The 20,773-nt window shown below is 42.3% G+C and overlaps 2 protein-coding genes across 2 annotated transcripts in view; one reads left to right on the top strand and one right to left on the bottom strand.

Moving 5' to 3' along the window:
• LMBRD1 (LMBR1 domain containing 1) overlaps positions 1 to 20,773 on the top strand; it is a 275,940-nt gene that overhangs the window by 236,411 nt on the left and 18,756 nt on the right. The gene's annotated exons all lie outside the window — the stretch shown is intronic.
• On the bottom strand, positions 10,362 to 11,704 carry LOC120937014 (extensin-like). The gene is made up of 2 exons (XM_040349911.1): positions 11,508 to 11,704; positions 10,362 to 11,430 (listed from the first exon to the last, which is right to left on the bottom strand). Exon 2 carries the CDS (start codon positions 11,301 to 11,303, stop codon positions 10,377 to 10,379), a length of 927 nt encoding a protein of 308 aa, XP_040205845.1. The 5' UTR covers positions 11,304 to 11,430; positions 11,508 to 11,704; the 3' UTR covers positions 10,362 to 10,376.

The following is a 20,773-nucleotide window of genomic DNA, read 5'->3' as shown; positions in this document are numbered from 1 at the left end:
AAATTTGAAAAGTTCATATTTTTTTACTTAGCTTCCATATCACTATAAACAGTAAAGCTTCTCTACTGATGTTCTTCTCCATACAGTAGCTCTGGCATGAAGTGAATCACAGCTGTCACTTATTACTGCACATACACATACATTATATAATGATGGGAGCCAATATGGTTTAAAAGGCTAGCAACTCGCCTGTATAGGCTGGTAGATATTTGCATGCCTTACAATTCACTGACAGCAGTTTCAAAGGAAATGAGTTGCTTTAACACAAGAAAGTACAATCCTAATAATGCACGAAAGGGGGAGGGCTAGGACTGCAAGGCCACTGTTAAGGGCAGACTGCAGGGGCACTGTGATGGAGGAGGCTGTGATTGCTAGGGGCACTGTAGTATAAAGGGCAATGCACTGTAATCTTTACTGTGCAGTCCCCTTTATATCACAGTGCCCCCTTACATTACAGTGCCCCCTCTTTACAGTGCAGTCCCTGTTACATCACAGTGACCCCTTTACAGTGCTTTGGAAAAAGTATTCATACCCCTTGAAATTTTCCAAATTTTGTCATGTTACAACCAACCAACAACGTACATGTATTTTGATGGGATTTTATGTGATAGACCAACACAAAGTGGCAGATAATTGTGAAGTTAAAGGAAAATGTTAAATATTTTTTTTTATCAATTTTTTTTTTACAAATATCTGAAAAGTGTGGCATGCATTTTTAGTCCCCCAAGTCAATACTTTGTAAGACCTTTTGCTGCAATTACAGCTGCAAGTCTTTTAGAGTATGTCTCTACCAGCTTTGCACATTCTAACACATAAATATGCTTTAATCTAAACCCATTCCATTGTAGCTCTGGCTGTATGTTTAGGGTCGTTGTCCTGCTGGAAGGCGAACCTCTGACCCATTCTCAAGTCTTTTGTAGCTCCATCCATCTTCCCATCAACTCTAACCAGCTTCCCTGTTCCTGCTGAAAAAAAGCATCCCTACAACATGATGCTGCCACCACCATGGTTCACGGTGAGGGTGGTGTGTTCAGGGTGATGTAAAGTATTTGTTTTTCGCCACACATAGTGTTTTGCTTTTAGCCCAAAAAGTTTAATTTTGGTTTCATCTGACCAGAGCACCTTCTTCCACATGTTTGCTGTGTCCCCCCACATGGCTTCTCGCAAACTGCAAATGGGACTTCTTATGGCTTTTATTTTAACAATGACTGTGTTCTTGCCACTCTTCCATAAAGGCCAGATTTGCACGACTAATAGTTGTCCTGTGGACAAGTTCTTCCACCTGAGCTGTGGATCTCTGCAGCTTCTCCAGAGTTACCATGGGCCTCTTGGCTGCTTCTCTGATTCATGCCCTTGCCAGGCCTGTCGGTTTAGGTGGACAACCATGTCTTGGTAGGTTTACATTTGTGTCATACTCTCCATTTTCGGATGATGGATTGAACAGTGGTTCATGAAATGTTCAAAGCTTGGGATATTTTTTTATAACCTAACCCACCTTTAAACTTCTCCACAACTTTTATCCTGGACTTGTCTGGTGTGTTCCTTGGCCCTCATGATGCTGTTTGTTGACTAAGGTTCTCTAACAAACCTATGAGGGCTTCACAGAACGGCAGTATTTATACTGAGATTAAATTACACACAGGTGGACTCCTATTTACTAGTTAAGTGATTTCTGAAGGCAATTGGTTCAACTAGATTTTAGTTAGGGGGAATCTGAGTAAAAGGGGCTGAATACAAATGCACGCCACACTTTTCAGATATTTATCTGTAAAAACATTTGAAAAACATTTATCATTTTTCTTCCACTTCAAAATGATGTAGCACTTTGTGTTATTATATCACATAAAATTCCAATAAAATACATTTACATTTTTGGTTAGAACACGACAAAATGTGGAAAATTTGAAGGGTTATGAATACTTTTTCAAGGCACTGTATATCACAGTGCTCCCATAATGGTGCAGTCCCCTTTACATTACAGTGCCCTCTTTTACATTACAGTCCCCAAAAAATTATTGTAAGGTGGACTGTACTGTAAAAGGGACAATGTAGACTGCGATGTGAAGTGGAACTGAGGACGGTGATATAAAGGGGGGACTGTGCTATAAAAGGGGGCTGAGTGCAGACTCCATGAATATCCCCCAGCCCCCCAGTCACTGGGTAACTTTGTGTAAAAGGACTTTTTGATCCTGTCTTCTCTGATCCTCCTATCCTTTTGCAGTCCCCAAACTATCTCCTGGGAGATCAGAGCCTTGAGTTCAAGCTGAACATGCTCAGTTTGATGTGTATTGCTAGAGTTTTTTTATTTTATTATTGGGAGGGTGCATGTGATCTGCTCAGGGCCAATCAGCACTTTCCGGACAGAGGGTCAAGGGCACTGCAGCCTCATAGGACAATTTGGGGAGAATTAAATTCCTACAAGCTTTACCAGACACTGATAGAAGTCACAATGCTACTGATGAGAAAGGGTATTTAGCAGTTTATATTTACTTAAATAATTGCATTTCCATGTTCTGTGTACTGTGGGAGACCAGATATAGTGAATGCAGGGTCCTGGGTTTAGTAACACTTGATTTTTTTTCACATCTGCCTAAAACTTTTGCGCTGTAGTGTATATGAGCAGCTGGAGGCAACATTTTAAACTATAGTCATTTTAGACTTTTCTTCTAAATTAAGTACAGACATATTAAGTCCAAAGTTCCCCAATTGCAATATGCATAATCTTTGCCCGTATCACTATTTAGTAGTTTGCAACTATTTCTGATCTTTTGGGTTAGTTTAATGTTTACTTTGACCTCACTTTCATATCCTTCTCTGTGCTTGAGAATATCCCTGACTGAGCATAGTGAATTGATCTAATTGACCAAGAATGTAATTAGTATCACACTGGAAAATGTTCAAAGCATAGCTTTTTAAGGGTACTGGCTACCCTGCAGAAACACAGGTTTTGTGCCAATAAATGTCTTTCTGACAAGAGATGAAACAAAATTGGTTTATTTTTTCCCAAACTGTAGCAAGCAAGAAAGGTAAAACCGCAACAATATCTATAGATAAAATGAATATATTGATGAGGCAAACAAGGGTATATAGGCTTTATGTTGTGTATGCTGCACGCATGTCTAAACTGTGCACTATAAATAAGCCAAGCTGAAAAGGAAGTACTGTAATTAGAAAGTCTCTCCTGCAGTTTTCTTGCTCAGGCTGTGTTCCCATCTGTTCCTTCTATGAACAATTGCTTCATCAAATACTTTACTGGGCAGAAATCCAACTGGCCAAGTCTTAAAACCAGCAAGAAATTTATGATAAACCCCAGTGACACAATCCTCAGGTCATCACTTCTGTAGTGTCCTGGAAGGCCCTGCAAGACAAGGTCAAAGGAAATGCTTTATTAGCCAAGAATGCCCTTTTATATGGGAAAATAATAACATGTGCCAAGAAATATCAGCAAGGGCTCGGTGGTAGGAATACACTATACACTTTATCATTTAGTAATCTATTCATGCTGTGTAATTTTAAAAGAAACGTTAAATATGGCCTAAATTGTTGCCAAGATTGTGATGTAATACCACCAATTATGAAACTTTCTTTAAACGATTACTTGTTAATACCATCCTTTTTTTTTTTCTTTTCTATTTTTTTTTTTAGAGCAGAAGTATATCTTGTAAATGTTTTGTTTCTAAAGAAAATTGTAGAATGACACTGAATATTTAAAAGTTCTACATAACATTTTGAGATGGGATGTCCAAGCATTTGTACACATCCCTGGTGTCACATCCCTATTAAAGCTCAACTTCAGTATCAAAAAACAAAACCAAATGGGGGCTTTGAGTGCTGTGCTAGTTAATTTATTCTTCCTTTCAGAATGTATTAGCTTCCTTGTACCAGGTACATGGAAGCCAATACACTAACAGATCTGCAGGAGATCTGCATGGCATCAGCAATCTGCTGATCGCTGGTGCAGTGCTTTACAGGCTCCAGAAGCAAAAAATAATGCCATTTTTTTTCACTTGCAAAAAAAGTGCATTTATAATTTTTTTATCAAAAGGTGAACGTATCATTTTAAACCTCAAAAAAGTCCCTTACAGCTATGCTCAAAAAAAATAAATAAATGCTGAAACCAATTTCTAATCTATTTATACATCTAGCTCTGTTGCTATTACTGACCTTTGATATCTTGTTTAGATTTCCCGCCTGTTTAGTTATTCACCCTGTTACTAATCCATGCCTATTCCTGGTTAGTATGTCCTGCCTGCCTTGCCAATTTTTGTTGCGTAAAAAAATCAGACCATTCATATTTCTTATATTTCTAATATGCATTTTAACGAAAACAGAAATACGCTTTAAAAGAAAATGTTTCCACATGTTGAATTTAGGCAGTCTTTTTGCTGTCAAGTAGAAAATTGAAAAATCCTCTTTACATGCCCTATGGGCTGCTGCTTGACACAGGTCTCCCTGATTCCCTTTTTTAGCAGTGCTATCAAAGCTACCAGCTGTCACAGTTGGTCAGCTTACTGTAGTTCCATTCATCCCAAATTTGAAACCATTGGTTCTTGGTAGGCGTCTAAAGCAGGGCAATGAATACATTACACAGTCTATTTTGAAAAAGTGCATGGTGTAGTTTCTAGGCTAGGTAGCGTCTTTGAAGAACAGATTTCTGCCACAGGTCTTCTGTTAAATCCCAACTTCACTTTAAGATAAGAAATATATTTCCCAGTAGTAGCCCAAGTAGAAATACAACTTTTGCTGTTTTAGATGCCTTCATAAAATATTCAGACCTCTGCTGTTCCTCAGCAGCATTAGGCAGGGGGTATGTAAACATGTTTTTCCAATTTCTTATTGAAAATTTGTAAAGCCTTTTTAAAAGTTTATTTTCCATTTCCGGTGCTGAAAATTTGTCTAAAACCTAAGGTCAAACATGGCTTTTATCATGGTAGATCTTGCAGAACCCACCACCACCTCCACTTATTGCAGGGGTGCCCAACCTTTTGAAGAGCGAGGGCCACTTAACCGACTTAGTAACCAGTCGCGGGCCACAATGAGCAGATGACAGGTCTGTGTCCACTCTGCATATGCAAAGCGGACACAGCCTCCTCTACTCCATGGGCCCTCTTATCTGATCAAATGGAAGGGGACGGATCCACTTCTGTTTTTTTTAGCAGATCGGATTGGAAATAGGCCGGTGTAAACTGACAAAGAGGATCCGTTTGGGTTAGACAGATCATGTTAAAGGGGCCTAAGGCTACCTGTTGCTTTGCTTCAGGTTAGCTGTACTTTGCTACAGAATTCTATTATATCCTGCAGGTGTGGTGTACTTTCTGAAAGTGTACCAAACCAGCAGGTAAAACCAGAAGTCTATGGCTCAGTGCAGGTAAGCCGCAGGTGCACTGCACTATACCTGCGGATCGGTTTGAAAGCAGCCGAGTAACCACTGCAGAACAGATATGTCCATATATACACTGCGATTTTAGTAATAAACTTGCTGTCCCAGGCAGAGTGAATTTGGTATAACTCCACCTATGACATGAGCTGGTGCTATACAGGAAGCATTGGCTTCGCAGCTGCTTGCTTTCTCTACCACTGGCTTCATTCACAACACTGATGCTCTGGCATGGCGGGGAGGCAACCTGTAATCTGGGCTTGCCAACCCGCCATCCCGGAGCAGGAGGTGGTGGGCCACAACAGGGGGCTCCACGGGCCACATGTGGCCCCCGGGCCACTGGTTGGGCACCCCTGACTTAGTGTATAGCAGGCACCTTTCAGTGTCTCACTTTTCTTGTTCCTGCTTGCCAGCCCAGCCCTGTTGCAACCTCTTTTGACTTAATGAAAGACAAGGTGGTTGAGGGATGCTATGTGTCACCTCACATGCTTTCATATGTGGGAAACTAAGGTGGAATCTGGTCTGCATTTTCTGGGCCACTTTGGCAGTGTGGTATCAGAACCAGGTTTTGCTTTCCAGTTTTGACAAGTAGCAAGTGGGATAAATAGGGAAAGGCTGGAGCAAGAAGGTGCTCTGGCTTGTGATTCAGGAAGCTACCAGAGATACATGTGGAAATCGCTGTGCAGGAGAATGAAAAAGTTTGCAAAATGCTTTTTTTGTATGACTGGGATAAGCTTTTAATCTGTCAGAAAGGAATCTGTACTGTTGAGGACGACAATGATTTATTTTCTATTTTGTTTGCAACCTTTTTAAATGAAACTGACTAGGAGTCAGAATTTTAAGAAAATACCTATAGTTTGGACTGCCTTTTTCCCAGGGAGGTGATACCCACTTGAGCTAATCCCCCACACTCCCCAGAAAGCAAGTACCGACCTTTCCCTGGCAGAAAGCACCTGTACACAACTAGGGCACCCCCCTGCCCCAGAGCACCCACCCCTTCCCCCCCCCCCCATGTTGAGGGCATGCGGCCTGGTACGGCTCAGGAGGAGGGGCGCTCGCTCGTCCACACTCCTTTTCTGACCGGCCGGGCGGCGTGCTTGGATATGGGTCTGGTATGGATTGTGGGGGAACCCCCATGCCGTTTTTTCGGCGTATGGGGTTCTCCTTACAATCCATACCAGGCCTAAGGGCCTGGTATGCCCCTGGGGGGGGAACCCATGTCGTTTTTTTTATTTCAAATTTGGCGTAGAGTTCCCCCTCATGATTCATACCAAACGCTGCGGCTAGAATTGGCGGGAATCCAAGACGGATCCCCGTCGCTTCTATGACAGCTTTTTTCCATCGCAGCGAGCCGGCTCGGCGCTGGCTCCCGCGACGGGGCTCGTAGGTGGTCAATCTCGCGGAGAAAGGGAGCGAGAATGACACAATATCGTGGTCACCTACTGTATATAGTATGTTTAGTATTCCTTGAAGCTCTTTCTACTCAAGCCATGTAGAAGGAATAATTATGGGTCACCTTTGACATAAGTTTGATGTTGAACTTTGGGGCATTTGAGGGTGGTAACTGTGGAATTTTTGTCTGAAAAATAAATGATTACATGTAGGACCAAAAGTCTGTAACCCTACTCCTATAATTTGTTATTTTTTTCATGAATATTGGAGAATTAAATATTTGTTTTAATGAATAATTGGCTGTATACATTATGTTGTATCTAAGTCCCATTCTCTTGTTCTCTGTTGTATGCTAGTACATATTGGGAATATGGTGCAATCGATTAATTTGCAGGTCATTACTTCTGATTTCTGATTAAGTTAAAAAAGTACCAATCCAGGAATGAAATAGCCATTCCACGATTCAAGGATTTATATAAAATTTTCAGATTCTGATCTGTTTCCCCTGGGAGAAACTACAATCATTCTTTATTTATTACTTCTTGGACTGCGTACACAAGTATGTGATCAGCTCAGACAGTGTAGCTAACCAGCCATATGTCTGTTTCACTCAGTGAGGAGTTTTCTACCTGGTACAAATACAGAAGTCTCCTGTATTGTGCCTCTAGAGTCTTATGTTGAAACTTAAGATACGTTCCAGTTCTATTGCTATTCATCTGGCAAGTTATTTGACTTTGGGCAGCACAAACGCATGCTATAAAAGGGAAGTAAGTAGTTGATCATTTAAAAGGGTTGTATAGGAAAAAAAAAATTTCCCTAAATAGCTTCCTTTACCTTAGTGTAGTCACTTACCTCATTCTTCCATTTTGCTTTTAAATGTCCTTATTTCTTCTGAAAAAAAACTCACTTCCTGTTATTTTGTCTGTAACTACACACCGTAATGCAAGGCTTTCTTCCTGGTGTGGAGAAAGCCTCTTGAGGGGGAGGGGGCGAGCAGGAGTGTCAGGACGCCCACGAACACACAGCTCTTTTCTCTATCTGCAAAGTAGAGCGTGTCCTGACTTGCCTGCTCGCCCCCTCCCCCCTCAAGAGGCTTTCTCCACACCAGGGAGAAAGCCTTGCATTACGTTGTGTAGTTATTGACAGAAGAACAGGAAGTGAGTTTCTCAGAAGAAATAAGGACATTTAAAAGCAAAATCGAAGGATGAGGTAAGTGAAGGAGGACTGCACTAAGGCAAAGGAAGCTAGTTAGGGGGGAAAAAAATCCTTTACAACCCCTTTAATTACATCACATTTGATCAGTTTCAGTTCCAGTGATTCTTTTTCCATTTCTAAAAAAGCTTAAGTGTGTGTTTTAGTTACTTAATAGTACTACAAAATGTGTTGCATTTCAATAGTTTAAAATAAAGCTGTTCGGCCTGTCATTACCGGGTATTTGAAAATATTGTAGTGCAAGGTCGTTGGTAAAAAGAGGTTAGCAAGTCTATTGCTCCTCTGGTAGCTGGCATAAACAATGAGACCACATGCTTTTGTGAGAGTGAAGTATTTTCTGAAGGACGGTTTAACAAGTTTGTACATTTTTAAGGTCAGACATATGAAATTTTCAGGTAATTTGTTCAATCATGTTGCTATAGTGAACCATCTGTATTTTTCATATCTGTCAGTAATTCAGGTGAGCAGCTGTAGGGTTGCAGATGGTGACAAGACTGCTATCCCCATTGGATCTGTTTTCATTTATACTTTGCAAACAAACATGGACTTAACTCTTGTTAAACTGCAATTATTCAGTGTAATGCATGCTTCTGTAAGTGCACACCTAGGCGTTGGCGTTACCAGGCGTTTTTACGCGCGTTTTTTTCGCGCGTTTTGGTGCGCGTTTGTGCGCGTTTGCGCGCGTTTGAGCAGAGCGACGTCCAGCGTTTTATTTATTTTTTTGCCCAATAGTAAAATAGATCACCTCTGTCATCATTTGTTGCTATGTGAAAGGTTTTTTTTTCCTCTTCCTGGGTGATAATTCCTCTTCCGGGTCATCCTTGTGCTTCTGACTCAATTGTGAAAATGAGTGATGACGAGATGGCTTTGTTCATGGCCGCAGCCACTGCTAGCCAATATCTTGTAAACGAGAGGCAGAGAAAAAGGAAGAGGCAACGCAGATTTTGGATACACCCCGTCATTGCTGATCGGGAAGAAAGAGGGCAATTTTGGGTGATGTACCAAGACCTCCGTGACCATGAAGACAAATTTCTGGACTACACCAGAATGTCCATAAAAAGGTTAGTAAAAAATGATCTGGAATCATTTATTTTTTACATTGTACCATTTGGGTTGCCACCTTTTCTTCAAGTCAAACATGTACACTTCTGCGGTGCACAACTATTTTTTTTAATACTATGAACTATACATATATTTTGTTAGTATTTTACATTTCTAATCATATGAATATAATAAAAATAGTCCCCTTTCCATTGCAGTGCACAGAGTTCCCCCTTTACATTAGAGTCCACAGAGTTCCCCCTTTACATTAGAGTCCACAAAGTTCCCCCTTTACATTACAGTGCACAGAGTCCCCCTTTACATTACAGTGCACAGAGTCCCCCTTTACATTACAGTGCACAGAGTCCCCCTTTACATTACAGTGCACAGAGTCCCCCTTTACATTACAGTGCACAGAATCCCCCTTTACATTACAGTGCACAGAGTCCCCCTTTACATTACAGTGCACAGAATCCCCCTTTACATTACAGTGCACAGAGTCCCCCTTTACATCACAGTCACCCTTTTGCATCTCAACTCCCAGATTTCCCTTTCACTGTATGGGTTAACCAACATAATCTGATTGAAGCGAGACCTCAAGATACTCAGACATAAGGGATGCTCTGTGAACCATGATCTAAGTGGGAAACCGAGATCTCTGATGTACGGAGAGGACTCCAATGTGAGAACTCTGATTTTTCCTAGTGTACTCACCAAGAGGCAGGATAGAGAAAGGGGGTGGGTGCTTCTGTTAGACAGCGATGGAGGGTGAGCTCACTCACCCCTTGGCAGATAGCACATCTCATCCTGGTATATCTGTGGCTGCTGGGTTGTAAGTTTTCATCCCCTGCAGCCATTAACCCTGCCGGAAATCCATATTCTGGTCAGAAAAATCTGTCAGAGTGTCAGGCAGTCTGAAACCCGGACACATGATTCCAAACCCGAACTGTTCTGGTGAATCCCGGAAAGGTGGCAACCCTAGTACCAATCCATTGCCAATTTTAAATTTCATTTTCCTTTACAGCTTTGATGAGTTGCTGGAATTGTTGATCAACAGATTGCAGAGGATGGACACCTACTTCCGCAACTGTATCCCCCCTGTGGAGCGACTTATCATAACACTGAGGTAATTTTTATTTAGCGCTTTGAATGTAATACACTCTATTATATATATATATATATATATATATATATATATATGTGTAATAAAAACCAAACAAAAATTCTGTAGGAACAAAATTATTTTAATATTTTAATCAACCAAAACATTGGGTCTTTTTTTTTTATTATGAAAATATACACAAAGTGCACAAATACACAAAATATACAAAAATGTTTTATACATAATCCTTATTTACAATTGCTGTAAATTTGGGGAGGAGTCCTCTTCCCCGTGCGGTGACATGGCGACCGACAGTGCGTGGGCAAAAGGGGGCCGAGTGGAGGTGGTGCTGTCTTCCCCTGACCAATTGGAAGGTGGTGTTGCTTGTGGTGGTGGTGGTGTTCGTGTTGGGGCATTCCTGAAAGTCGATTGTCTCGGTCGATGTGGGTAATGTGATGTAGGTGTAGTCGTTAACGCAGGGTAAGTAGAAGGTGGTGGGTGGTAAGAAGAAAGTGTTGTAGGAGGCAGAGTACTGTATGTGACAGGTGGTGTTGAGAGATGAGGAAAAGGAGAATGAGGGTGGTAAGAAGAAGGTTGTGTATAAGGAAAAGGATTCAGAGAAGTGTGAGTGGAAGGTGTTGGCACAGGAGGTAAATGAGATAGAGTGGTGGTGAAAGGATGGTGCGCAGAAGTCGGTGGTGGTGTTGGTCGAGGAGGTTGGTCGGAAAGCTGTGGTCCTGTCCAAAGGGTAACGGGTGGTGGGGAGAAATGGGTCGTGGGTGGTGTTGGGACATGCTCGGTCCGTTTATTGGCATATGGGCCATAGGGTGGTGGTGGTTCGGATAAATCGTCAGCTTCTGTCGGGGGTATAAATGTCGAGATGTATCTAGCCGTACAGGACAGCACCACCGCTTGCAGATTTGGGGGAACTTTGTCGATTAGTTCCCCCAGACATTTTGCTACATTTTGGCCATACGATCTGTTGCTCATCCGGTCAGACATGTTGGTCATAATGTCCAACATACGATCCAGGGCTGGATCCGGAGCAGGAGCCCTCCTACGCAGAGCACGCGGAGGTCCAATATGCGCAATGTTAACTGGGGGCTGCTCTGCAAGTGGTCTTGTTGCATTAGAAGTTGATGCCTCGGAGTGCTGCGGTTCCGGCTCCAGAGTAGCCATCGCTTGATCCCCCGATGCCACGCTCTCTCTGTCCCCTCTCTCTGCCACGCTCTCTCTGTCCCCTCTCTCTGCCACGCTCTCTCTGTCTACTACAGCTGTGGCAGCCTCGTCCCAGCAGCTTTCAGTACTGAAAAAAGAAATCATGTATTCAAAAATAATTTTAAAACATTTGGTTTACCGAGCAAAGTACAGATAATGGTTTACCTCCCCAAATCCAGCACCGGTCTCAGAAACTCCAATTCCTTTGCATGAACGTATTCTCTCACCGAACATGCTCCACTCCCACTTCGCCGCTGCTCCCGCTGTGCCTTCAGCTGGCGAGCGTAGGCGTCCCTTATACTCTTCCATCTGAGTTTTAGAATTTTCACTGTAAAAAATAAAATAAAATAATATATATTATTTTCTTTGTAGGTATCTATCAACTGGACAATCGATTGCAAGTCTGCATTACTCGTTTCGTATTGGAAGATCTACTGCCAGTTATATAATTCGGGACACCTGCAGTGCCATTTGGGAAGTCCTGAAACCCATTGTGTTTAAAAAACCGGCAGCAGAGGACTGGGAAAAAATTTCCCAAGTATTCTGGGAACGCTGTAACTTTCCGAATTGTCTAGGAGCGATCGATGGGAAACACATCAGAATTGTTAAGCCCATGGCTAGTGGGAGCCAGTATTTCAATTATAAGAAATACTTTTCATTCGTCTTAATGGCTGTGGCTGATGCCAATTATTGCTTTACCTATATTGACATTGGTTCCTATGGAAGTAGTGCAGACTCTGCGATTTTTGGGAACTCCTCTTTTGGGCAATTACTTCGAACAGATTGTCTGGACCTTCCACAAAATAGTCCACTCCCGGGCACAAACGGCCCTCCCCTACCAAGTGTCTTTGTGGGTGATGAGGCTTTTGCTCTGAACACACACCTACTTCGGCCTTATTCAGGACATAATCTGAACGAAGACAAACGCATATTCAACTACCGGCTTAGCAGAGCACGCCGCGTAGTTGAGTGTGCTTTTGGAATTTTGGCGAACAAGTGGAGGGTTCTCCACACACCGATTGTGCTCAACATGCAAAATGCCATTAGTGCTGTAGAAGCGGCGTGTGCCTTGCACAATTTTGTCAGGCAGCGCGATGGTCTAGATTACGAGGAGCCAGTCCATGAGACTCTGGAAAGAGCTCATTGGACTGGTGTACGTGGGAACACACAGGGGACACATGTCCGTGAACAGTATGCGGCATACTTTGTCTCTCCTGAAGGGCAGGTCCCTTGGCAGCTCAATTCCATTTAATTTATTGAACTTTTCAGCTTTTGACACGCTTATTTTGTGAAATATAATCTTTACTATGCTGTTTTGTGGAAAAAAAATAAAAAATGATTCATGTTTTAAGAAGTCTCATTCTAATTTTATTTTGATACAGTTTTATCATTGGGTTCAATAGCCCTATGATATTGTGTGCCATTTTATATTAGTGACATTCTATCTATTGTAAACTTAGTTTATGTATTTATTCTGTGGTCTAATAAAGGGCCTGTAAGTGACCGCCTAGACGTGGGTTGGGGGTCCGATCAGGACCCCCAGGGTACATCCGGGGGTTAAGTGGCTCTATATGTGTCCCCCTGCGTGTCACTTTCTCCTCCTGTGTAAACACAGGAAGAGGGAAGTGATGACACTGACACCAGTACACGTAGGCACAATCCCCTTTTGGATCTCCAATCCACTCCCCCATCCCCTTGTCACAGTATCAATGAATGCAGTGAACATATATTTACTGATCACTGCAGGCAGAGTGTAGGTCCTGTGTAGCCCCCGTCCCCACCTGACGCTGTAGTCGCTAGGTCGATTGAATTTTTTAATTTTTTTAGATTAAAGATGTGTAAAATAATATTTTTTTTGAAAAATGTCACTAAATTTTTGGATTATTAAAAATCACAGAGGGGATCAAATATCACCATTAATAAGCTCTATTTGTGGGAAGAAGAGAACGCAATTTATGTTTATAAGCCATGTCGCATGACCGCACAATAGTCATATTTGTAAAGACACATTTTTAAACTTAACAGCATATTGGTACGGTAATAAATGCCTACTGTAACGACAAACAATCATTCCATTATTTCATTAGTGGCATTTTGTATTTCTGTTATGTTTTTTGATAGAGTTTACCTTTGCTATCATGGGACTTATTTATCCGTGCCCAGTTCTCATAGATTTGGCTCCCAATAGAACACCAAGCGTCCCAACGGGTGGTCCTCATTTTGTAGCCCGGTGCCCTGCTGTCATAAAGACAGGGGTGCTCCTTCACCATCCTGATGAAATTTTCAGGCTCCAGCATCGAAAGGGTTCTATCAAATTCGGCCTCCATTGATAAAAATGTGACTTTTCTTTATTGTAAGTAAAGTAAAATGGTGATTTCACAAGTTCCTGTTAAAAAATATGTCATTTCCTGTTTTGTTTTGGAGCTGTATGGGCGTCAAAACGCGCGTAAAAACGCGCATAAAAACGCTTGCTGTCGCGCGATACGCTCAATTCGCGCGTTTCCCATTACTTTCTATGGTAAAAAAAAACGCGCGGAAACGCCTATGTCGCGCGCTTCGCGCGACAAAAAAAGGTCCGGGACTAGTTTGAGCTTCGCGCGACAGGCGTTCAGGCGTTCAGGCGTTCAGGTGTGAACAGGCACCATAGGAAACAATGTTAAATCTGCCCTCCCGCGTTCGTGAGCAGTGCGTTTCAGGCGTAAAAACGCCTAGGTGTGAATGGGGCCTAAAAGTAGGGTAGTCTATGAAGAATAAACCTTTGTTTACCAATTTAGTATTGTACATATTTGTATTGTAATTCTGCAAACTCTGTTTTGTCATTTTATTGTGGCAAAGTGCTTTTGAACCACTATTACAAATGTTTGACCCCCCTTTTCTGAGCTACACAAGCACATAGACCAGCTTAGCATGTCAAAGATGGCTCTTTATGCATAATAACAAGTGATATTGTATTTTATCTAAGATTGTATTTAAAGTAGACGTTCTCCAAAATATTTAAGATTTTTTTCCCCATACAGTACATGTGCCTGTCTTTTTTTATTTGTTTTTCTAGAATGGTGTTTTGGTAAATCCATCTGCTTTTTTAAACGACTAAAAGTATAACTTTAAAGGAGACATTGTAAGACCAGAAACCTGAACACCAGTAACAAGAATGTAGGGTTTTTGAAGTAAAGGCAATTTGTGGCATCTTTTCTCCAAGGCTTGTACTTTAAAAGGCTATAATAATTGTGTATAGGTAACTTTGGTTTTAATATTTTTTATTGATATTCCAGATATTACAGAGATAAAACATAGACCAATAATAAGGAACCTAGGCTCATAAAACATAAAGGCAATATACAACAAACAGATAACAAGGAGAACCCGGGTCATGTAGTGCCAATGTACTCTGTCCAATGTCTTCTCTGCATCAATAGAGAGAAGCAGAGAAGGCACCCGACACAGCTCAGCGAAGTGGATAATATAAATAAATAATTTGGTAGCATCCAAGGATTCTCTACCAGATGTAAAACCCAACTGGTCAGGTTGGATAATAATTGACATTTATGTGCATAACGCAACCAGCAATAATTTTAGCGTATAATTTTACATCGGAATTTAGGAGGGAGATGGGTCTAAAATTGGAGGGGGTCATTGGTTCTTTCCTGGGTTTTGGTAACGTTACAACATATGCTGTCAGCATCTCAGAGGGGAACCAAGCAACAGAGGCTGCTGCCTTGAACAAAGATACAAGAATGGGCAATAATGAGGTCTAAAAATGTTTTATAGTATTCATTTGAGAACCTATCGGGTCCAGGTTTTTTTTACTGGTAGAGTGGCGATGGACTTCAGGATTTCCTTCCCACCAATCCAGAGCATTCAATGCCTCCAGTTGCGCTGTGGACAATTTCAGAAGGTCAATTGCTGACAGGAAGAAGTTAATACCTGCCGTCGGTTGGGGGTGGATGGATCGTCTTTAAGATCGCCTTTTTTTTTGGGGGGGGGTGCATGATTTTCTGTTGCATGGTTTAGTGGGTAAGGTAGGAAATTCTAGATTTGGTCTTCTGCCCGGCTTGTTGTCAGAGGAGTAGTAGTGCTGTTTAAGTTGTTTTAGCTGCCGATCATATTGATCAACAGTTGGCCCCTAAGATCCCTATGTAGATTGGTTAGAGCAAGCTGGTTAATGGGGATAGAGTTGAGTTTATTGCTGGCTTCCATAGTTGTAAATTTATAAGCCTTTTTGGCCCTCGCACCTAATTGGATGAGAAGCCCTTGGATAAATACCTTATGGGCATTCCAAATGGAAAATGGAAAATGTATCAGTGATCGAGGGTGCATTGAGTTGTAAAAAATCTTTTTGGAGGGATCTTGTATACGTTTTTTTTTGTATTGCAGCACAACACCCTGGAGCTGGTGCAAACATCTTTTTATTTTACTTCAATTGTTATGGGAGTGTGATTGGACAATGATATATCACCTGAGGATAACCTCTGAAAAACTTTATATTTTAAAAGTAAAAGACGGCAACATAAAACTAGTGTGATATTTGACCATTTTTTATTTAAATGGGTTGTAAAGGTACAATTTTTTGGTCCTAAATAGCTTCCTTTACCTTAGTGCAATCCTCCTTCACTTACCTCCATCCTTCGATTTTGCTTTTAAATGTCCTTATTTCTTCTGAGAAATCCTCACTTCCTGTTCTTCTATCTGTAACTCCACACAGTAATGTTAGGCTTTCTCCCTGGTGTGGAGTGTCATGCTCGCCCCCTCCCTTGGACTATAGGAGAGTCGGGACGCTCTCCACGTTGCAGATAAAGGAGCTGTGTGTTAGTGGGCGTCCTGACTAGTCTAAAGTGGCCTTCAGGGAGCCCTGATCAGAATCCTATTGGAACTATGGAAAGATGCATGGCAGGTGCAGGACTCTTATTAAGGCTGCATTCACACCTGAGCGACAAAACGCCCGACGCCGAACGCTTCTGCCGCTAGAGGGGAGAATTCCCATTGCTGTCTATGGAGATGGTTCACATCTCATAGACGCCGAACGCCTGTCGCCTGAAAAATAGTCCCGGACCCTTTTTTTCAGGCGACATTGGCGTTCGCCCATTGACAGCAATGGGAAGAGTTTAAAAAAAAAAAAATTGAAAGTTTCACACTCGCGGCAAAATTCGGCGCGAACGCCGCTGTCGCTCAGGTGTGAATGGAGCCCAAGAGCTACAGAAATGACTTGTTTGCAGAAATTGCCTATAAAGGTTGTGCAAAAATATTGGTTATGGGTCCCATGAATTTTGTTACCTAACAACCTGCCGACCTGTATCGCAAGTGTTTAACGCAAGTCCATGGTTGCAGCTGCAGTCAAGAGCTAGAGATATATTTTTTTTCAGCTACTTACTGTGGTTTCCTAGCTCATCTGTTCTTCCAAGGAGGCCAGGACTATAATACATTTGGCCAAACAGCAAGAGCAGATGGAAATTGAGGAACATTCATTCCTCCATCTCCTCTGTAAGTAATGACGCTGAAAGTGAAGACCAGTTTGTCACTTCTGGTTTCAGTTCATTAATTCCTCTGCTACTGTAACCAGGGAAGCAGCTGTTTAAGCATGATCCGTGCATGATTAGCTCTAGTTGAGGGCAGGGGAGACATTGATAGTCTAATAGACCTCTGATGTCTCCATAAACCAAGCCTACCACCTGCCGTGCTACCAAAAGAGGCTTGTTAGCCCTCTTGTGATAGCAATGAAGTTAAATGACAACAATAAAGCTAAACGATACAGCACCACACGTGTTGGAGTGAGAACATTCATGCTGTCGCTTCCCTGTCCCCTGCTTCTCCACCTGCCACCACTCCCTTCCACTTAAAATTGCCCCCACTCTCCTTTCCTATCCTTTCTCCCCCCCCGGCACTGATTACCCCCCTCCACCTCATCGGACCCCCCCCACAAAGGCATCCCCTGCAGCTACCTTCAGAAGCCAGCATCACTCCCACCTGCTTCAGGTGTGGCATGGGGCTTGGGATCCAGATGTGCCCCAGCCAGTCACATCACCCCCCATACTTGCACCCCCGATTCATCCCTGCTCTGGCGGCATCCCTCCTTCCCCTCCCTCAGCCTGCAGATGCTGGCCGCATTGTTTACTGGCGATCTGTCATGCTGGGGATCGTGGGGGGGGGGGGGGAACGGTGGGGGTGAAGTTGGGGCGTGGAGGGCCTGATCACTACAGATCGCTCCTGTGTGTCCCACTGACAGGTGATACATGGTAAACCGCGAGTGTTACTATGTATCGGACTGTATTTTTTTTTTAATGAATGAGGAATCTCTATACAGATTCCTTATTCATTCAAGTAAAGTGCTACAGAGAAAGGCATTAACTTTTCTCTGTCTCAAAAAAAGAGATATGGGGTCTGTTTAGATCCCTAATACCTCACCAAAGACACCCCCCCCCTTCCGAAAAAAATTCAACTGTAAAAAAAAATAAAAAGTAAAAAAAAAAACTACTGAGATCCAGTGACTTTTTTGGGGGGACGGCAACCCCCTCCAGGTCCGCCCACATTCAGGCCTCTCCACGGTGATGCCCCCTGCACTCACCCCTCCATGGAAGCTGGAAGACAATAGCGAATGTTAATTTTGCTAGTGTCACAAGTTGGTGGGTTCAACCTTTTTCAAGCTAATTATAGCCCCAAGTTGTAATCATGTGTCCGACACCCTCCAGGGGGGGTGGCGCCCCTAATGGACGGCCGTTCCTGGTAAAACCCCTTTCACATGTACATGGCTCTGCCAAGCAGATCTGTCTGCTGATCCCTACTGAGCAGGCGGATGGCAGGCCCGCATCTGCTACGCTGATGCAAAGTGGACACGGAACAGCCACTGTTCTCTATGGGGCGGTCAGATGGGAACGGACCGCCTGACCATTTCCATCCAATACCATCCAATCCGATCTGCTAGATGGATGGGGAATGGGATCCCCATCAACTGTTTGGTAAGCACATGTCTATTTACATCAGCCTCTACATAGAGAACAATGGGTGGTCCCATTGGTCCTGCCTGAAAAACAGACAGGCATACCTGATCGGGGATGCACAGGTGTTCCGTGCATCTCTGTGCAGGCAGTCCCATTGATGTAATTTGGGATGTAGCACCTGCATGAACAGAACCGTTGCTCCCAATTTTACATCCATGTAGGTCCAGGTTTATGTCCCTGAGCTCACACTGTCAGCGTTCAGGGTTATGTACCCACTGGGATGTCAGATTGGAAGCAGCAGCTATGCCTGTGCAGCCTTTGCATCCAATATGACATAAATGAGACTGCCTTAAGGGGATGCATGGAACACTTGTGCACCCCTGTGGCCCTCCATGGGTGTACGCTTTAGTATGCCACATGGGAATGATGCTTTAGTAGTAATTTTGTAAGTTATGTTGTGTGTTATGTGATTTTAGTGTATTTTTTGTGAAAATAGCGATATGAACATTTGCGCAATCATTGCAGGACCCAAAAAATCAATAGTACTTTTTTTTTATTCTACAGGTCATGTGCTTGCAGAAAATGTCTAGTTGGGGGGGTCTTTTCAAATTCTGAAAGCTGTAATGCCCCATACACACGATTGGAAATTCCGACAGCAAAAGTCCGATGTGAGCTTTTGAACGTAAATTCCGACTGTGTGTATGCTCCATCAGACTTTTGCTGTCTAAACTTCCGCCAACAGAAGATTGAGAGATGGTTCTCAAATTTTCAGACGGAAAAAATTCCTATCGGAAAATCCGATCTTCTGTACACGCAACATTCCGACGCAAGCTCGGAAACAATTCAACGCATGCTCGGAAGCATTAAACTTCATATTCTCGGCTCGTCGTAGTGTTGTACGTCACCACGTTCTTGACAGACAAAAGTCCAGAGAACTTTTGTGTGATCGTGTGTATGCAAGCCAAGCTTTAGCTGAATTCCGTCAGAAAAAACATCCAAGGTTTTTCCGACAGAAAACCCAATCGTGTGTATGCGGCACAAGTGAAAAATGGAAACCTCTGTATTTTTTGAGTAAATTGATTTTATTTACAGTTTTGTGTACCTTCAGTTTTCACCATTCCCAAAAGGTAAAATTTTAAATGTACAAATATTTGTTATTTACTCAATACAGTTTTAAGTTTTTATATTCATTAGGCATTTAGCAGGAATTTTGTACATTCTGCCATGTATTAATCCACTATTTGATGATTTTAGTGTATTTTTTGCAAAAATATTGTTTTGATAAACATTTGCGCAAATATCCTGCCTTAAAAATCAGTAGCACCTTATTTTTATTCTACTGGTCATGTGCTTTCAGAAAATGTATAGTTTGGGGGGTATTTTACAAATTATGAAAGCTGAAGTGAAAAAGGAAAATCTCCAGATTTTTTTTTTTAAAAATTGCATATGTCCCGATTTTTGCTATTTCTCAAAAAGAAGCAATTTATTTATATACAATTTGTATACAAACATTTGTTATTTATTAACACAATACAGGTTAAGCTTGTATATTTAGTATCAATTTAGGAGGAATTTTGTGAAATTTGCTGTTTGTATCTGCTAATAATTTACTGTATTTTCAGCAAAAATATTGATTTGGTAAAAATGTGCGCAAATCGTGGGGCCTGATAAATTAATGCCACCTTTTTATTCTACTGGTCCTATGATGAAAATATATAGTTTGGAAGGGTCTTTAACCACTTAAAGTGGAGGTTCCATCAAAAAAACAATTTTGCTTTAAACTGTAGCTTACGACTAAAGAAAAAAAATATATATATATTTTTTTTTTTACTCATCTGGAAATGCCTGTTGCCATGCGGTCCCACGAAATCTGCCTTTGAAACCACCTAGGATTCTGACATCATCTCCCTCTAATGCTCCTGGGAAATGTGTCATCATTTCCCAGGATGCAGTGCGCTGTCCAATTATCACTCCCCATCCAAGATTTCCAGGAAGTGCCTGTAGGCTTCACAATGCCCACAAGCAAAATGACAACGGTGTAGATATAGTTTTATAAACTATCTTTTTTGAATATCTATGCGGATCGGCGGCGGATTGTAAAATAGTAAGTGACCAGATTTATATTATAAAAACGCAGGATGAAAGGACATACATTTAAAAAATGCTAATTGTGGTTGGAACTCCGCTTTAACGACCCCTTCACGCCGATATACGTCGGCAGAATGGCACGGCTGGGCACATCAATGTATAGGTACGTTGTCCTTTAAGCCCAGCCGCAGGGGCGCGCCCGCGACCCGATTTGAAGCTCCGTGACCCCGGGTGTTTTGCGGACCTGATCGCCGCTGGAGTCCCGTGAACGGTCCCCGGAGCTGAACGGGGAGAGCCGTGTGTAAACACGGCTTCTCCGTTCTTCACTGTGGCTGCGTCATCGATCGTGTGATCCCTTTTATAGGGGGACACAATCGACGACGTCACACCTACAGCCACACCCCCCTACAG

This window comes from Rana temporaria, chromosome 4 (assembly GCF_905171775.1).
Source record: "Rana temporaria chromosome 4, aRanTem1.1, whole genome shotgun sequence".
Classification (NCBI taxonomy): Eukaryota; Metazoa; Chordata; class Amphibia; order Anura; family Ranidae; genus Rana; species Rana temporaria.
The sequence above is the reverse complement of the archived record's forward strand: the minus strand, read 5'-3'. Positions and strand labels throughout refer to the sequence as shown.

Excerpts from the sequence above, each read along its gene's own strand:
- LOC120937014 (XM_040349911.1), bottom strand. The coding sequence starts at position 11,303 with ATGGCTACTCTGGAGCCGGAACCGCAGCACTCCGAGGCATCAACTTCT.